We start from the raw sequence: 18,802 nt of genomic DNA on the forward strand, positions 1-18,802 counted from the left end.
CTCAGTGGTCCAATATCCACTCTTGCCTTGCTTGTACTCTATATTTCTGAAAAACTTCTGTTGGTTTTTAATAGCTTCCCACTCATCTTTGCTGCATTATATGCCCTCTCTTTTGCTTTTATGTTGACATTGACTTCCCTTGTCAGTCACGGTTGCATCATCCTCCCCTTAGAATACTTTTGTTTTCTTCTGAAGTTATTTATTTAGTGATGCAGCATGGCATAGGCTCTTCCGGCCTTTTGAACCACGTCACCCTAGTAGCCCCTCATCGTAACCTAATCGTGGGACAATTTACAGTGAACATTTTATCTTTCCGGTACAACTTTGGACTGTGCCTGGGAGAAGTCACACATTCCATGGGGAGGATGTATAGACGGCACCGGAATTGAACTCCGCTCTCTGGAACGCACCAAGCTGTAATAGCATTGCACTAATTGCTACACTACCGTGGTGCCCAGAAACTAACCGTTGCATTTCTGCCATCGTCCCACCTAGTGTCCCCTTCCCATAAACTGGCCAGCTTTTTTCTCAGGCCTCTGTAATTCTCTTTAATCCACTGTAATACTGATAAATCTCACTTTAACTTTTCCCTCTCAAAATGCAGGGTGAATTCTATCATATTATGATCACTTCTGCTGAAGGGTTCCTTTACCTTCAGATCCCTAATCAAATCTGGTTCATTACACAACACCCAGTCCAGAATTGCCTTTCCCCAGTGGGCTCAAACACAAGCTGCTCAAAAAACACATTCTTGTAGACATTTTACAGATTCCGTCCCTTGGCATCCAGCCTGATTTTCCCAATCATTATGATCCGAGATATCCCTAACCCTGGCAGCTGTGAGGCAACATACCATCTGGGTGTCTCTTTCATGTGCATGGAATCTATTGTCTGCTTCTCTTACTATGGGATCCCCTATTATTACTGCAGTCCTCCTCTCCTCTGCCCTTCTAAGCCACAGAGCCAGAGACCTGGTCACTGGTAGGTTGTTCCAAAGCGGTATATTTATTAATGAGGGCCACAGGGGTATTCTGTACGAGCTGCCTATTCCCTTTCCCTCCTGCAACTTGGGGGTGACTACCTCCCTGTAGCTCCTCTCTATCACCTCATTCTGCCGAATGAGCTTCTGCTGCAGTTCCTTCACCTCGCTCCTCTTTACTGGCCTTTGCCCAGTGCCTAAGAGATCATTCTGATTGCAGCCTGCCAAAATGAGAAAGCTGTGAAGGCAGGCTATAACGTGTAGACCACAAAGATTCTGCAGATGCTGGAAATCCAGAGTTGGAGGAACTCAGCAGGTCAGGCGGCAACGATGGAGGGGAATGAACAGTCGGTATTTCAGACCGAGTTCCTTCCTCATGATTTTTGTGTGTGTTACAATAAGGTGTAAATGTAGATTGTGATCTCAAGAGTCCGCATGTGGTCAATCTAGTGCTCTGTTCAACAGCAGGATAGAAGCTGTCTTTGAGCCTGCTGGTGTGTGCTTTTAGACTTTTGTATCTGCTCAGTAGGGAGGTAGAAGAGGATGACTGGGGTGTGAGGGTCTTCATTATGTTGGATGTTTTCCTGTGGCATTGAGAAGGGTAGATGGAGTTGTGGAGGTTGTAGACAAGAATCTGCAGCAACAATCTGTTGAAAGAACTTAGCAGGTCGAGCAGTATCTGTGGAGGAAGGCATTGTCGACATTTCAAACTCAAATGTTGGCACTTTCTTTCCTCCCACAGATGCTGCTGGATCTGCTGAGCTCTTCCAGCATATTGTTTGATAACAATAAATTCAACTTTGACTGCTACTTTGGGTACTCTGTGTTTCCACTGTGAAAGAGTGTAATGGGGAATGTAAAGGTTAGGAGAGCAGACTCATTTGTGCTACTTTAAAAAAATAATTATGCACGGAGCATGAAGACGCTGAGGTTTATCATCTGAACATGGAAAATATGGGTAGGAAATAAAGATTACACAAACGTTTACGCCCATCATGGCTGACCCATTTCTCCTCTCAGCCTCAATCTCCTGCCTTCTCCCCGTATCCCTTCATGCCCTGACTGATCAACCTCTGTCTTAAATATACATAAAGACTTGGCCTTGACAGCTACCTGTGGCAATGAATTCTACAAATTCTAAAGAAGTTCCTTCTCACCTCTGTTAAACAAGGATGCCCCTCTATTCTGAGGCTGTGTCTTCTGGTCTTAGACACTCCCAGCAAAGGAAACATCCACTCCATCAGGTCAGGGCATCAAAGGATATGGTGAGAAGGCAGGTGTATGGGGTTGAGTGGGATCTGGGATCAGCCATGATGGAATGGCGAAGCAGACTCAATGGGCCGAATGGCCTAATTCTGCTCCTGTGTCTTATGGTCTTGTGGCCCTTTCGCCATTCGATAGGTTTCAATGAGGTCACCCCTCATTCTTCTGAATTCCAGTGAATACAGGTGTAAGCCATAAACGCTCTTCTCATATGATAAGCTGTTCAAACCAGGAACCATTTTTGTGAACCTCCTTTGAACCTTCTGCAGTTTCAGCACATCCTCTCTAAAATAAGAGGCCCAAACCTGCTCACAATACTCCAAGTGAGGCTTCACCAGTACTTTATGAAGTTTCAAAATTACGTTCTTGCTTTTATACTCTAATTCTCTTGAAATGAATGCTAACATTGCATTTGCCTTCCTCACCACAGGCTCAACCTGCAAATTAACCTTTAGGGAATTCTGCACAAGGACTCTCAAGTCCCCTTGTACCTTGGGGTTTTGTATTTTCTCTCCATTTAGAAAATAGTCAGCACTTTCATTGTTTCTAGCAAAGTGCATGACCATACACTTCCCGACACTGTATTCCGTTGGCCACTTTTTTGCCCATTCTCCTCATCTGTCTAAGTCCTTCTAGAAATCCATAGAAACCATAGAAAAACTACAGCACAGAAACAGGCCTTTTGGCCCTTCTTGGCTGTGCCGAACCATTTTCTGCCTAGTCCCACACACCTGCACACAGACCATATCCCTTCATACACCTCCCATCCATGTATCTGTCCAATTTATTCTTAAATGTTAAAAAAGAACCCGCATTTACCACCTCATCTGGCAGCTCATTCCATACACCCACCACACTCTGTGTGAAGAAGCCCCCCTTAATGTTCCCTTTAAACTTTTCCCCCCTCACCCTTAACCCATGTCCTCTGGATTTTTTCTCCCCTTGTCTCAGTGGAAAGAGCCTGCTTGCATTCACTCTATCTATACCCATCATAATTTTATATACCTCTATCAAATCTGCCCTCATTCTTCTACGCTCCAGGGAATAAAGTCCTAACCTATTCAACCTTTCTCTGTAACTGAGTTTCTCAAGTCCCGGCAACATCCTTGTAAACCTTCTCTGCACTCTTTCAACCTTATTAATATCCTTCCTGTAATTTGGTGACCAAAACTGAACACAATACTCCAATTCGGCCTCACCAATGCCTTATACAACCTCATCATAACATTCCAGCTCTTATCCTCAATACTTTGATTAATAAAGGCCAATGTACCAAAAGCTCTCTTTACGACTCTATCTACCTGTGACGCCACTTTTAGGGAATTTTGTATCTGTATTCCCAGATCCCTCTGTTCTACTGCATTCCTCAGTGCCTTACCATTAACCCTGTATGCTCTACCTTGGTTTGTCCTTCCAACGTGCAATACCTCACACCTGTCTGTATTAAACTCCATCTGCCATTTTTCAGCCCATTTTCCCAGCTGGTCCAAGTCCCCCTGCAGGCTTTGAAAACCTTCCTCACTGTCCACTACACCTCCAATCTTTGTATCATCAGCAAATTTGCTGATCCAATTTACCACATTATCATCCAGATCATTGATATAGGTGACAAATAACAATGGACCCAGCACTGATCCCTGTGGCACACCGCTAGTCACAGGCCTCCACTCGGAGAAGCAATTCTCTACTACCACTCTTTGGCTTCTTCCATTGAGCCAATGTCTAATCCAATTTACCACCTCTCCATGTATACCTAGTGACTGAATTTTCCTAACTAACCTCCCATGCGGGACCTTGTCAAAGGCCTTACTGAAGTCCATGTAGACAATATCCACTGCCTTCCCTTCATCCACTTTCCTGGTAACCTCCTTGAAAAACTCCAATAGATTGGACCTACCACGCACAAAACCATGTTGACTCTCCCTAATAAGTCCTTGTCTATCCAAATGCTTGTAGATTCTGTCTCTTAGTACTCCCTCCAATAACTTACCTACTACCGACATTAAATTTACCAGCCTATAATTTCCCGGATTACTTTTCGATCCGTTTTTAAACAATGGAACAACATGAGCCACTCTCCAATCCTCCAGCACCTCACCTGTAGACAGCGACATTTTAAATATTCCTGCCAGGGCCCCTGCAATTTCAACACTAGTCTCCTTCAAGGTCCAAGGGAACACCCTATCAGGTCCCGGGGATTTATAGCAGTGATAAGATTGGGCCGAGCCAGCATGGATTTACCAAGGGCAAATGATGCTTGACTAATCTATTGGAGTTTTTCGAGGATGTAACCAGGAAGATAGACGCGGGAGATCCGGTGTATGTGGTGTACCTTGACTTTCAGAAGGCATTTGATAAGGTACCACATAGGAGATTGGTGGGTAAAATCAGAGCTCATGGCATTGGGGGGAGGATATTGACATGGATAGAAAACTGGTTGGCAGATAGAAAGCAAAGGGTAGCAGTGAATGGGTGTTTCTCGGAATGGCAGGTGGTGACTAGTGGGGTGCCACAGGGCTCGGTATTGGGACCACAGCTGTTCACAATTTACATCAATGATTTAGAGGAAGGCATTGTGAATAACATCAGCAAGTTTACTGATGATACTAAGCTGGGTGGCAGTGTGACATGTGATGAGGATGTTAGGAGAATTCAAGGTGACTTGGATAGGCTGGGTGAGTGGGCAGAAACTTGGCAGATGGCGCTTAATGTGAATAAGTGTGAGGTTATTCACTTTGGGAGCAAGAACAGGAAGGCAGATTATTATCTGAACGGTGTGGAGTTAAGTAAGGGAGAAATACAAAGAGATCTAGGAGTACTTGTTCATCAGTCTCTGAAGGTGAATGAGCAAGTGCAGCAGGCAGTGAAGAAGGCTAATGGAATGTTGGCCTTTATTACAAAGGGAATTGAGTATAAGAGCGAGGAAATCCTTTTGCATTTGTACAGGGCCCTGGTGAGACCTCACCTGGAGTATTGTGTGCAGTTTTGGTCTCCAGGGTTAAGGAAGGGCATCCTGGCTGTGGAGGAGGTGCAGCGTAGGTTCACTAGGTTAATTCCTGGGATGTCCAGACTGTCTTACGCAGAGTGGTTAGAGAGACTGGGCTTGTACACGCTGGAATTAAGGAGATTGAGGGGGGATCTGATGGAGACATATAAGATTATTAAGGGATTTGACAAGATAGAGGCAGGAAATATGTTCCAGATGCTGGGAGAGTCCAGTACCAGAGGGCATGGTTTAAGAATAAGGGGTAGGTCATTTAGGACAGAGTTGAGGAGGAACTTCTTCTCCCAGAGAGTTGTGGAGGTGTGGAACGCGCTGCCTCAGAAGGCAGTGGAGGCCAATTCTCTGGATGTTTTCAAGAAGGAGCTAGATAGGTATCTTATGGATAGAGGAATCAAGGGTTATGGGGACAAGGCAGGAACTGGGTATTGATAGTAGATGATCAGCCATGATCTCAGAATGGCGGTGCAGGCTCGAAGGGCCGAATGGTCTACTTCTGCACCTATTGTCTATTGCCTATCCACTTTAATTTTCCTCAAGACAGCAAACACCTCCTCCTTTTCAATCTGTACAGTTTCCATGATCTCACTACTCGTTTTCCTTAATTCCATAGACTTCATGCCAGTTTCCTTAGTAAATACAGACGCAAAAAGCCTATTTAAGATCTCCCCCATTTCCTTTGGTTCCGCACATAGCCGACCACTCTGATCTTCAAGAGGACCAATTTTATCCCTTACAATCCTTTTGCTCTTAATATACCTGTAAAAGCTCTTTGGATTATCCTTCACTTTGACTGCCAAGGCAACCTCATGTCTTCTTTTAGCCCTCCTGATTTCTTTCTTAAGCATTTTCTTGCACTTTTTATACTCCTCAAGCACCTTATTTACTCCCTGTTTCCTACACATGTAATACAACTCTCTCTTCTTCTTTATCAGAGTTGCAATATCCCTTGAGGACCAAGGTTCCTTATTCCTATTCACTTTGCCTTTAATCCTGACAGGAGCATACAAGCTCTGCACTCTCAAAATTTCTCCTTTGAAGGCTTCCCACCTACCGATCACACCTTTGCCAGAGAACAACCTGTCCCAATCCACGCATTTTAGATCCTTTCTCATTTCTTCAAATTTGGCCTTCTTCCAGTTCAGAACCTCAACCCTAGGACCAGATCTATCCTTGTCCATGATCTGTAGCCTATTTCCTCAAAACTACCTGTCCCTCTGCCTAAATTCATATCGACGGCAAACTTTGCAACAAAGCTATCAATTCTATCATCCACATCATTGACACATAACATAAAAAGAATCAGTCCCATTATAGACCCCTGTGGAACATCACTAGTCATCAGCAACCAACCATAAAAGGCTCCCTTTATTCCCACTCTTTGCCTCCTGCCAGTCAGCCACTGCTTTATCCTGGAATCCTCCCTGTAATACCATGGGCTCGTCGCTTGTTAAGCAGACTCGTGTGACACCTTGTTAAAGGCCTTCTGAAAATCCAAATGCACAACATCAGCTGATTCTCTTTTGACTGTCCTGCTTGTTACTTCTTCAAAGAATTCCAACAGATTTGACAGGCAAGATTTTCCTTTGAGGAAACCATGCTGACTACGGCCTATTTTATTATGTGCCTCCAAGTACCCCAAAACCACATCCTTAACAATCAACTCCCAACATCTTCCCAACCACTGAGGTCAAACTAACGGGCCTAAAATTTTCTTTTTTCTGCCTTTCTCCCATCTTGAGTGATACTTGCAATTTTCCAGTCTTCTAGAACCATTCCAGAATCTAGTGATTCTTCAAAGATCTCTATTAATGCCTCCACAATCTCTTCAGCCACCTCATTTAGAATGCTGGGGTGTATACTATTTGGTCCAGGTGACTTATCTACCTTCAGACCTTTCAGTTTCCCAAGAACCTTCTTCCTAGTAATGGTAACTTCACACACTTCATGCCCCCGACACCCAGAATTACCACCATACTTACTCTGTTTGTCCGCCATTACTACCTCTCCAGCATCGTTTTCCAGTGGTTCAATATGCACTCTCAACTCTCTTTTACACTTTATGTATCTGAAGAAACTTTCCTCTTTAATATTATTGGCTAGCTAACTTTTGTATTCCACCTTTACCTTCTTAATGACTTTTTTAGTTGCCTTCTGTTGGTATCTGAAAACTTCCCAGTCCTCTTAACTTCCCAGTAATTTTTGCTCTATAATATGCCCTTTATAATATGTTGACTCAGGAATGAGGGTGATCAACCTGGAAAAGAATCATATTTCTCCCATGTGATTAGGGGTGTAAAAAAGTCAATAGGCGCAGACGGTTATGAATCGAAACAGAGGTGGTACACCTATTGGTAGTCCCCATGGTTCATCAGCAGAGTAGGAGCTGAAAATAACCAATCGGAGGAGGAGTTGACGATAGTCATAGATGATTGCCTAGGCCACTCGCTGGTCATCAGAATTGGTGATATCCCTCCTCTAACAATGCGGCACGTCGTTGTCGAGGGCAAGGGAAGCAGCCCAGTGGTGGAAAGCAACAACACTCGGTAGTGTTGGATGAATTGATTGCCTGGCTTAGACATCACTCAGAAGTTCCTGTGTGCGATTCGGCCAGGGCAATTTATGGAAGAAGTTAATTTTTAATCATGGATATGGAAATCAAATCTGAAATCCGGACCTGGTGGTGTGGGACCTGCTGCCTCTCTGTAATAGAGAAGAGCACACTGGAAAAGGCAGGAGAATGGGGTTGAGAAGGAAATAGATCAGCCATGAAGAAATGACAAGCAGACCTGCTGGGCCAGACGGCCCAATTCTGCTCCTATGTCTGATGTTCTTGTGGCCCGGATGGTGCTGGCGGTGGGCAGGGGGAGGGGGTGTTGGGTGCTGGTTTCTTATGGCAGTGCTCCATGTAAAAATGCTCAATGGTGGGGGGTGGGTTAACCTGTGATGGAGGTGAACAAGATTGAAAGATGATGTACAAATTTATTTTTGTCAAATAAAAATGACCCCCGCCTTAATGATGACTGAGGGCATTCTTTTGTAGTATTTATTTCTTTTTACTTAGAGGCATACAGCAGAGTAACGGGCCTTCCAGCCCAATGTGGCTTTACTGCCCAATTATACATGTGTGACCAATTAACCTACTGACCCAGGGGTTTCTCTCGGTTAATGGTAGGGGTCCAGGGCATAGAAAAACCCCTGTACTAACCTAGACGTCTTTGGACCGTGGGAGGAAACTGGAGCACCCTGAGGAAACCCACGTGGTCACAGGGAGGATGTACAGACTGCTTACGGACAGTGCTGGGATTGATCCAGGGTCACTGGTGCTGCAGTAGATAACCCCAGTGCTGTTGTGTCTGGTTAAAACCTGGTACAGCAAAGGATTAAGATGTGGCAGTGGCTGTGTAGCAAATCGTGCCTCGTCCAGTGCTCTTACCTTGCGTAAACATGCAAAAAGACTAAACTCATTACTCACCTCAAAGCTCTTTGGCCTGTTGCTTTGTGCCAAGTCCCTTTTTGCCCCAATAAACTACTTCATTCCATCGAAAGCTGTTCCCTTTATGAAAGACCTTAGAATGTTTTGAGATTCAATCACCCTTGAACACGCAAAACTAGGGACTTTTTAAATTGGGGGATTTTTTTTGTCATTTCTAGAGTCATAGTCATGGAATAGCAAATCGCAGCATGGGAAACATGTCCTTTGGCCCATCAGGTCCAGGCAGGTCATTATTTTCTTGGTTCTAAGGGTGGCACGCCTGGCTTCTGTAGAACTGAACCCACCCAACCACCCACCCCACCTCCGGAATCCGTTTTCCCTTCTCTCCTCTTCAGAACAATGATTTTGAGTAATCCTAACCCTGAAAGTGTTGTTTACACATTCCCCCTGCGACTGTGTGGGGTTTCCAAGATCCTTTGGGCTCCACCCACATTCCGATGACAGGCATTTGTAAATTGGCACTTTTGTATTGGTGAGGAGTAAAATCTGGAGGAAGTAGGTGTCCCCACCGTCGAGGACATCTTCTAAAGGTGGTGTCCCAAGGAGGCAGCGTCCATCGTTAAGGACCCTCACCAGCCAGGGTGTACCCTCTTCATTACTACCATCAGGGAGGAGGTACAGGAGTCTGAAGACCCAATGCTCAATGTTTAGGCACAACTCAGAGTCAGGGAGCAGTACAGCACAGAAACAGGTCTTTTGGCCCATCTAGCTCATGCCAAACTATCTTGCTGCCTAGTCTCACCGACCTGCCCCTGGACCGTAGCCCTCCGTACCCCTTCCATCTATGTATCCATCTAGACTTTCCTAAATGTTGAAATCAAACCCCCATCCAATACTTCTGGCAGCCCGCACCCTCTGAATGAAGATGTTCCCCCTTAAACATTTCACCTTTCCCCCTTAACCCATGACCTCTAGTTCCAGTCTCACGTAGCCTCAGAGGAAAAAACATTTACCCTATATATACCTCTCATAATTTCATATACTTTATCAAATCTCCCCTCATTCTCTGATGCTCCATCAGCGGACTTCTGAATGGTCCATGAACACAAAGTACAAAGTAAATTTTATTCTCAAAGTACATATATGTCACCATATACAGCCTGAGATTCATTTTCCTGTGGGCCTACTCATACACCACTTCTCTATTCCTCTTTCACACTTTTTTTTGTTGTTTTCTTGTAACTTAGAGAAATTTTTTATTTCATGCACAGGGCTATTGTCACAAAACAACAAAGTTCACGACGTATGTGGGTGATAAACCAGATTCTGATCGGGTATGTGGAAGAATCAAGTGGAATCAGTGTAAATGGGTACTTGATGCAGACGCTGTGGGTCCAAGGACCTGTTTCTGTGCTGGATTTGTCTGTGGCTCCAGATTAGATTTAGTTATCACGTGTACATCAAGACATACAGTGAAATGCATCATTTGTGTTAACAGTTTGAGGTTCTGCTGGCAGCAGCCCACACGTGTTGCTGCACTTCCTGCTCCAACGTAGCATTCTGACGGTGTTCATCATAAAACCATGCAGCCCACATACAACAAATTGGGGCAGCACAGTAGTGTAGTGGTTAGCACAACGCTTTACACTGCAGGTGACCCGGGTTCGATTCCCAGCGCATGGAAGTTTGTATGTTCTCCCTGTGATTTACTTAAGTTAATTGAACATTGTAAATTGTCTGGTAATTAGGCTAGGGTTGCTGGGTAGTGCGGCTCGAAGGACCAGAGGGGCCTATTCCGTACTATATCTGAATAAATAAAGATCAAAACAAAGCACTTCGCACCCCCAACCCTTCCATCATGAATCACAGGTCCTAGTTCTCGGGGCCCACCAACCACGGTCCTGTTGTGCCTTTAGGAGACCTGCAGAGATTGTTCGTTGCTCTGTGACTCCTGGAGGACCAGGAGGGCCAGTGATCCCTGATTGGAGGGAGGGGAAGAAGTTTGTTTTGCTGTTGTTGTCTCTGTCTTGTTGATGAACATTGTGGGCACGCTATGTTGGCGACACTTGCAGGCTGCCCCCAGCACATCCTCAGACTGTGCTGGTTGTTAATGCATTTCACTGCGTGACTCAATGTACATGTGAGCAATAAACCCATGGGCTCACATTCTCGTGAGCCTAGAACAGGGGCTCCCAACCTGCAGTCCATGGACTCTTTGCTTAGTGGCTTTGGTCCATGGCATAAAGAAGGTTGGGAACCCCTGCTCTACAGCATCTGTGTTTTGGTTGGGTGGAGGAAGAAGGGTGGAGCAGTGATTGAACGCAGGTTGGAGACCGGAGATCGCAGATGATGGAATCTGGAGCAAGAAACGAGCTACTGGTTTGCTGCGTGGGTTGGGCAGTGTCCGCTGGGCTGGGGGAAGGAATTGCCAAGGTTTTGAGTTGAGACTCTGCATCAGAACCTCTGTGGGGTAAAGGAGGGTGGTGGACCTCGAGGAGACATATAAACCAGTCGCTGTTGAGGGAGAGGTGACCAATAGTTATTGATCTGAAATAATTGATTGGTGAGTGTGGAAGGTCAGCCCACTTTGCCCACGCTGATTATCAAGTACCTTACTGTACCGCTCCAATAAACCCGCACTTAGTCCACAGCCAACTTACTAATGGCAATTCAAGTGCTCAATCACATCTTAAATATTATGCTTCCATAGTTATAGATGTGTAGCAGAGAGCATATTGTCTGGCTGTATCACAGCCTGGTATGGAAACACCAATGCCCTTGAATAGAAGATTCTACAAAAAGTAGTGGATACAGCCCAGTCCTCCCCTCCACTGAGCACATCTACATGAAACGCAGTGGCAGGAAAGTGGCTTCCATCGCCGGGGACCCCCGCCACCCAGGTCGTGCTCTCTTCACATGCTGCCATCAGGAGCCTCAGGACCCACACCACCAGGTTCAGGGACAGTTACTACCCCTCAACCTTCAGGCTCTTGAACCAGAGGGGATAACTTCACTCAACTTCACCTGCCCCATCATTGAAATGTTCCCACAATCTACAGACTCACTTTCAAGGACTCTTCATCTCTGTTGTAGTGTGGATGAAATCACTGGAGAGACAGAGTCACTGGCAGATACAAAGCAGCTTCTTTATTTGACACAACAAGGTACAGCAGGCATCATATGGACAGAGACGCTTTCGATAGAAAGGTCTGCTAGCCCAATGTGGGCTCCATATTTATACGTTAAACACAAAGGCAATTGCTACTTAAAAAGTTACAGAAAATGCATAGACAATACTTCCTTTTGAAGCTACCTACAAACATCACACCTTCTGACTTCATCGTTTCCTTCCAACGCCAACATGTCTGGCTTGGTATCCACTGCCTTTAGGAATGCAAGTTAAATCCACAATACATTTATTTGGCATTTTACGTGCTAACATAGAAGACAATTAATATTTATAAAGTATAGATAATACTGTTCGAAACTACAGCATCTGGTCAAACTACGGTGCCAGAAGCATCTGGTATTCACACCTTTTTAGGAAGCGCATTGTTGTGGACTCAGTCCACAGTACTTTGTCAAATAGAAGTCTGGTGGCCAAAGCCATTTAAGTGTAGAACCATAGAACCATAGAAACTACAGCACAGAAATAGGCCCTTTGGCCCTTCTTGGCTGTGCCGAACCATTTTCTGCCTAGTCCCACTGACCTGCACACGGACCATATCCCTCCATACACCTCTCGTCCATGTATCTGTCCAATTTATTCTTAAATGTTAAAAAAGAACCCACATTTACCACCTCGTCTGGCAGCTCATTCCATACTCCCACTACTCTCTGTGTGAAGAAGCCCCCCCTAATATTCCCTTTAAACTTCCCCCCCCTCACCCTTAACCCATGTCCTCCGGTTTTTTTCTCCCCTTGCCTCAGTGGAAAAAGCCTGCTTGCATTCACTCTATCTATACCCATCATAATTTTATATACCTCTATCAAATCTCCCCTCATTCTTCTACGCTCCAGGGAATAAAGTCCTAACCTATTCAACCTTTCTCTGTAACTGAGTTTCTCGAGTCCCGGCACCATCCTTGTAAACCTTCTCTGCACTCTTTCAACCTTATTTATATCCTTCCTGTAATTTGGTGACCAAAACTGAACACAATACTCCAGATTCGGCCTCACCAATGCCTTATACAACCTCATCATAACATTCCAGCTCATATACTCAATACTTTGATTAATAAAGGCCAATGTACCAAAAGCTCTCTTTACGACCCTATCTACCTGTGACGCCACTTTTAGGGAATTTTGTATCTGTATTCCCAGATCCCTCTGTTCCACTGCACTCCTCAGTGCCTTACCATTAACCCTGTATGTTCTACGTTGGTTTGTCCTTCCAACATGCAATACCTCACACTTGTCAGTATTAAACTCCATCTGCCATTTTTCAGCCCATTTTTCCAGCTGGTCCAAGTCCCTCTGCAGGCTCTGAAAACTTTCCTCACTGTCTACTACACCTCCAATCTTTGTATCATCAGCAAACTTGCTGATCCAATTAAGCGAATCATCTACCCAAAAAACTCACTCTAATGATCTCATGTTCTCTATTATTTATTTTCTTTTTGTATTTGCACAGTTTGTTGTCTTTTGCATGGTGGTTGAACGCCCAAGTTGGTGTGGCCTTTCACTGATTCTGTTATGGTTATTATTCTATAGATTTATTGGGTATGCCCGGAAGAAAATAAATTTCAGGACTTATACATACTTTGTACTATGTGTTGGGCACGTGGCCAAATGGTTAAGGCGTTCGTCTAGTGATCTGCAGGTCGCTAGTTCGAGCCTCAGCTGTGGCAGCATGTTTGTGTCCTTGAGCAAGGCACTTAATCACACATTGCTCTAGTGTCTGTGTGAGGAGTGGCGCCCCACACAGACTTCCAATCTGCACCTTGTAAGGCATGAAAAATGCCCGATGTAGGCCTCTCATGGTCTGAGTCGACATTCCCTGTGCATACTTTGGTAATAAATTTACTTTGAACTTTGAGGTCTTTGCCTCCTCCACTTTCTGAGGTGGTACATTCCAGATCCCTAGCACCCTTTCCAAGCTCTCTGACTCTATATTCCACATCCTCTAATTGCATTTAGCTTTATACAACCTGAATGTGTTTATGAATTTGAATTTATTTGAATCTTACATCCGTCCCACAACGTGAGGGAGTAAAAATCTTTGCGTTGTGACTCCGTTGCAATGTACAGACATGAATTTATAAGTCTAATGGCTTGTAGAAAGAAGGTGTCCCGTAGCCTGTTGGTGCTGGCTTTAATGCTGCGGTATCGTTTCCCAGATGGAAGCAGCTGAAACAGTTTCTGGTTGGGTGACTGGTGTCCCCGATGATCTTCCAGGCCTTCTTTCTGTAGCTGCTGCTGTAAATGGCCTCAGTGGAGGGAAGTTCACATCCACAGATGCGCTGAACTGTCCATGCCACCCTCTGCAGTGCCCAGCGATCAAGGTTGGTGCAGTTCCCATACCAGGTGGTGATACAGACAGTCAGGATGCTCTCAATGAAATCCCTGTAGAAGGTCTTGAGGATCTGGGGGCTCATGCAAAACTTCTTCAGTTGCCTGAGGTGGAAGAAATGCTGTTGTGCTTTTTTTGCCACAAAGCCAGTGTGTACAGTCCGGGTGAGATCTTCAGTGGTGTGTATACCGAGGAACTACTCACCCTCTCAACTGCAGTCCCATTGATGTTGACCGGGGCAAACCTGTCTCCGTTCCTTCTGTAATCTACGATCAGCTCTTTTGTTTTTTGGTCATTGAGGGAGAGGTTGTTATCTTGGCACCACTGTGTCATGGTGTCAACCTCTGCTCTGTAGGTTGTCTCACTACCACGAGATATAAGGCCGATCAAAGTCGTGTCATCTGTGAATTTGATCAGCAGTTTGGAGTTGTGTGTGGCAGCACAGTCGTGGGTGTAAAGGGAGTAGGGGATGTATGTATGGCAGTGATCTGTCTGGATGGTGTGCAAACAAAAGCTATTGACTGTATCTTGGAACATTTGACAGTAATAAATCAATTACGTCTGTTGAAAGTACACAGGACTTGGGTGACCTTGCCTGGATTACATTCTCTGCTTTGCTTTGCTTCCCCCAGAATAACACGGTTCCGCAATGGAGGACCCAGCAACCGAGTCATCGACCCTTCAGCACCGCGGCAGACCAGGCTACCTTCGATATGATATCACGCTACAAGGAAAGGCCGTGGGAGTACCTGGAGAGTGAAGGTAACTGGTACCTTTAAGTCCTTCACACTGCACTGTGCACTTCCTCTGCTGCTCGGTACGATCACTGCCTCAGAGAGAAGCCTCTTTCAAATGCGTAGAAAATAATAAAGTGCAGCTCCTTTTTTTTAAACTTGGTGGCACCGACATGGACAAAACCTCTGGGTCAGTTCTTTACAGGCAAAGCCCTTCCCACCATTAAGCATGTTTCCATGGATGCACTGCCACAAGAAAGCAGACCCCCACCATGCACTCTTCTTGCTATTACCATTGGCCTTACATCTCACACCACCAGCCTCAGGAATAGTTATTACCCTACAGCCGTCAGGCTTCTGAACCAGCGTGGATAATTTCACTCAACGCAGCTCTGAGCTGAGTCCACAACCTACACACTCACTCGCAAGGATTTTGCAATTCCTGTTCTCAGTGCTGTTATTTTGTTTTATTAGCACAGTTTGTCTTCTTTTGCACATTGGTTTGTCATGAATGTTTATGTCTAGTTTTTCACAAATTCTATTGTATTTCTTTTATTTTCCTTTAAATGGCTGCAGGAAAATGCATCTGAAGGTGGTATATGGAAACATACAAGTCCTTTGATAATAAATTTTCATTGACTTTGAGAGTAACTGCTGTTCCCGCAAACCTCGAGTCTAGAACTAGGAATACAAGAAATTGGACATTTTGGATCAGGATGAGGAGAGATTTTTTTCCCATACAGGATTCTAAGTGTTTGGAGTTGCCATCGCTAGGTCTGTAGACACTTGTTCGTCAGTCTATTCCAGGCTAAGGTTTTGCATTTCTAGATGCCGAGGGGATCGGGTGAGTTTTTTTTTCTCAGGCAGGGGACAGAAACAGTGGGCCCACTTTCAGGTACCCCACGGGACTTTGCTTGATTCTTCCATGGACTGCATTAAACTAAGGATAAACACGAGATTCTGAAGATGCTGGAAATCCTGAAGATCACGTACAAAATGCTGGAGGAACTTAGCAGGTTAGACAGCATCTGTGGGTAGTATAAACAGTCGACGATTTGGGCCGAGATCCTTGATCAGGACTGGGAAGGAAGGGGGCACAAGCCAGAAGAGGTAAGGGGAGACAGGTGAGACCACATGTGAGGGAAGATAGCCCTTTCACCACTTCTCCTCCCTCACCCTAATGACATACCATCACCTTCCTCTCATTCCCCACCTCCTTCCCCTTTATGCCACTCCCTTCTGTTAGATTCCTTTTACTTCAGCTCTTTAGCTCTTCCACCCACCTACCTCTCCCACCCACCTATCAACGCTTCCCCCCCCCCCCCCACCCACCTACCTTCCCCCTACCTGGTCTCACCACTGACTGGCCAGCTTGGACTCTTCCCCCTCCCCCACATTTTATTCTGGCTTCTTATCCGTTCCTTTCTAGTCCTGACTTTTCAGCGCAGTAGGAGGGGTGAGAGGAGTCAATTTTAGAAAACCTAGTACATCTATTTTTCTTAGGTTTACACACACAGTCCAGCGGTCGTGGAGCATGTAATGGGAATGGTATACTCACCTCCTTATCAATCACCCCTCGTAACTGACCCCTCTGACCCACTTACACCCATTTGACCAATTAACCTCTGACCCATACGTCTTATCAATCACCCCTCGTAACTGACCCCTCCGACCCACTTACACCCATTTGACCGATTAACCTCCTGACCCATACATCTTTGGAACGTAGGGGGAAACCAGAGCATCTAGAGGAATTCCAGGCAGTCACGGCCAGAACCTAGACACTCCTTAAAAACAGCGGCTCAATCGAACCCAGGTCATTTGTGCTCTAATAACTGGAACCACTACTCTACAGTGCTGCCCAAAATTTATGAAGGGTCTCTGTCCAAAATGTTGACTGTTTATTTCCCTTCATAGATATTGGCTAACTTGCTGAGTTCTCCCATCATTTTGTGTGCACTAAACCAAGGATTCTGATAGGTGGACACCTACAACTTGTTGCTGTCTGCCAAGCTTTCATTGGTTCAGGAGTGAGCTGAGTTGCAGGGAAAGACGGGGGAAAAAGGCTAACTGGATTGGACCAATCTGTAATGAGTCTGTGAATGTCTGGCTCAGCGTTTCGACTAAAAACAAACTGCTTTGAACTTGATCATCTTTTTCCTTGCATTAGGCTGGTGGATCATTTAGTTGATTAAAACATTAGGAAGGTACACTGCACACACAGTTCTCTCTCCCTCTGGAATTTGGAAGGGGGTGCTTGGTGGCCCAAGGTGGGTCACACTCTTTTCTTTTCCCCTGTGGTGGAGCATTGGGTTATGTCATCCTATCTCCCTCCATTTGTAGGACATAGACATAGAACATAGAATAGTACAGCACATTACAGGCCCTTCGGCCCACAATGTTGTGCCAACCCTCAAACCCTGCCTCCTATATAACCCCCTACCTTAAATTCCTCCATACACCTGTCTGGTAGTCTCTTAAACTTCATGGAGGTGATTGGAGAGATTGAGGTGAAGGAACCCTTAGGAGGCAGTGATCATAACATGATTGAGTTCACTGTGAAATTAGAAAAAGAGAAGCCGAAATCTGATGTGTCGGTGTTTCGGTGGAGTAAAGGAAATTACAGTGGCATGAGAGAGGAACTGGCCAAAGTTGACTGGAAAGAGACACTGGCGGGAAAGACGGCAGAGCAGCAGTGGCTGGAGTTTATGTGAAAAATGAGGAATGTGCAAGACAGGTATATTCCAAAAAAGAAGAAACTTTCGAGTGGAAAAAGGATGCAACCGTGGTTGACAAGAGAAGTCAAAGCCAAAGTTAAAGCAAAGGAGAGGGCATACAAGGAAGCAAAAATTAGTGGGAAGAGAGAGGATTGGGAAGTTTTTAAAACCTTACAAAAGGAAACCAAGAAGGTCATTAAGAGAGAAAAGATTAACTATGAAAGGAAACTAGCAAATAATATCAAAGAGGATACTAAAAGCTTTTTCAAGTATATAAAGAGTAAAAGACAGGTGACAGTAGATTATAGGACCGATAGAAAATGATACTGGAGAAATTGTAATGGGGGATGAGGAGATGGCAGAGGAACTGAATGAGTATTTTGCATCAGTCTTCACTGAGGAAGACAGCAGGATACCGGACACTCAAGGGTGGCAGGGAAGAGAAGTGTGCGCAGTCACAATTACGACAGAGAAAGTACTCAGGAAGCTGAATAGTCTAAAGGTAGATAAATCTCCTGGACCAGATGGAATGCACCCTCGTGTTCTGAAGGAAGTAGCTGTGGAGATTGCGGAGGCATTAGCGATGATCTTTCAAAAGTCGATAGATTCTGGCATGGTTCCGGAAGACTGGAAGATTGCAAATATCACTCCGCTATTTAAGAAGGGGGCAAGGGGGCAAAAAGGAAATTATAGACCTGTTAGCTTGACGTCGGTGGTTGGGAAGTTGTTGGAGTCGATTGTCAAGGATGAGGTTACAGAGTACCTGGAGGCATATGACAAGATAGGCAGAACTCAGCATGGATTCCTTAAAGGAAAATCCTGCCTGACAAACCCATTACAATTTTTTGAGGAAATTACCAGTAGGCTAGACAAGGGAGATGCAGTGGATGTTGTATATTTGGATTTTCAGAAGGCGTTTGACAAGGTGCCACGCATGAGGCTACTTAACAAGATAAGAGCCCATGGAATTACGGGAAAGTTACATACGTGGATAGAGCGTTGGCTGATTGGCAGGAAACAGAGAGTGGGAATAAAGGGATCCTATTCTGGTTGGCTGCCGGTTACCAGTGGTGTTCCACAGGGATCAGTGTTGGGGCCGCTTCTTTTTACATTGTACATCAACATTCTGGATTATGGAATAGATGGCTTTGTGGCTAAGT

The 18,802-nt window shown here is 45.1% G+C and overlaps 1 protein-coding gene across 1 annotated transcript in view; it reads left to right on the forward strand.

The window, feature by feature from the left end:
• Positions 1-18,802, forward strand: part of mrps18b (mitochondrial ribosomal protein S18B) — a 31,579-nt gene that overhangs the window by 3,606 nt on the left and 9,171 nt on the right. Inside the window, exon 2 of the mRNA XM_072259180.1 lies at positions 14,824-14,953. Within this exon, the coding sequence (XP_072115281.1) occupies positions 14,824-14,953 (130 nt within the window). The remainder of the gene's footprint in view (positions 1-14,823; positions 14,954-18,802) is intronic.

Source organism: Mobula birostris, chromosome 5 (assembly GCF_030028105.1).
Source record: "Mobula birostris isolate sMobBir1 chromosome 5, sMobBir1.hap1, whole genome shotgun sequence".
NCBI lineage: Eukaryota > Metazoa > Chordata > Chondrichthyes > Myliobatiformes > Myliobatidae > Mobula > Mobula birostris.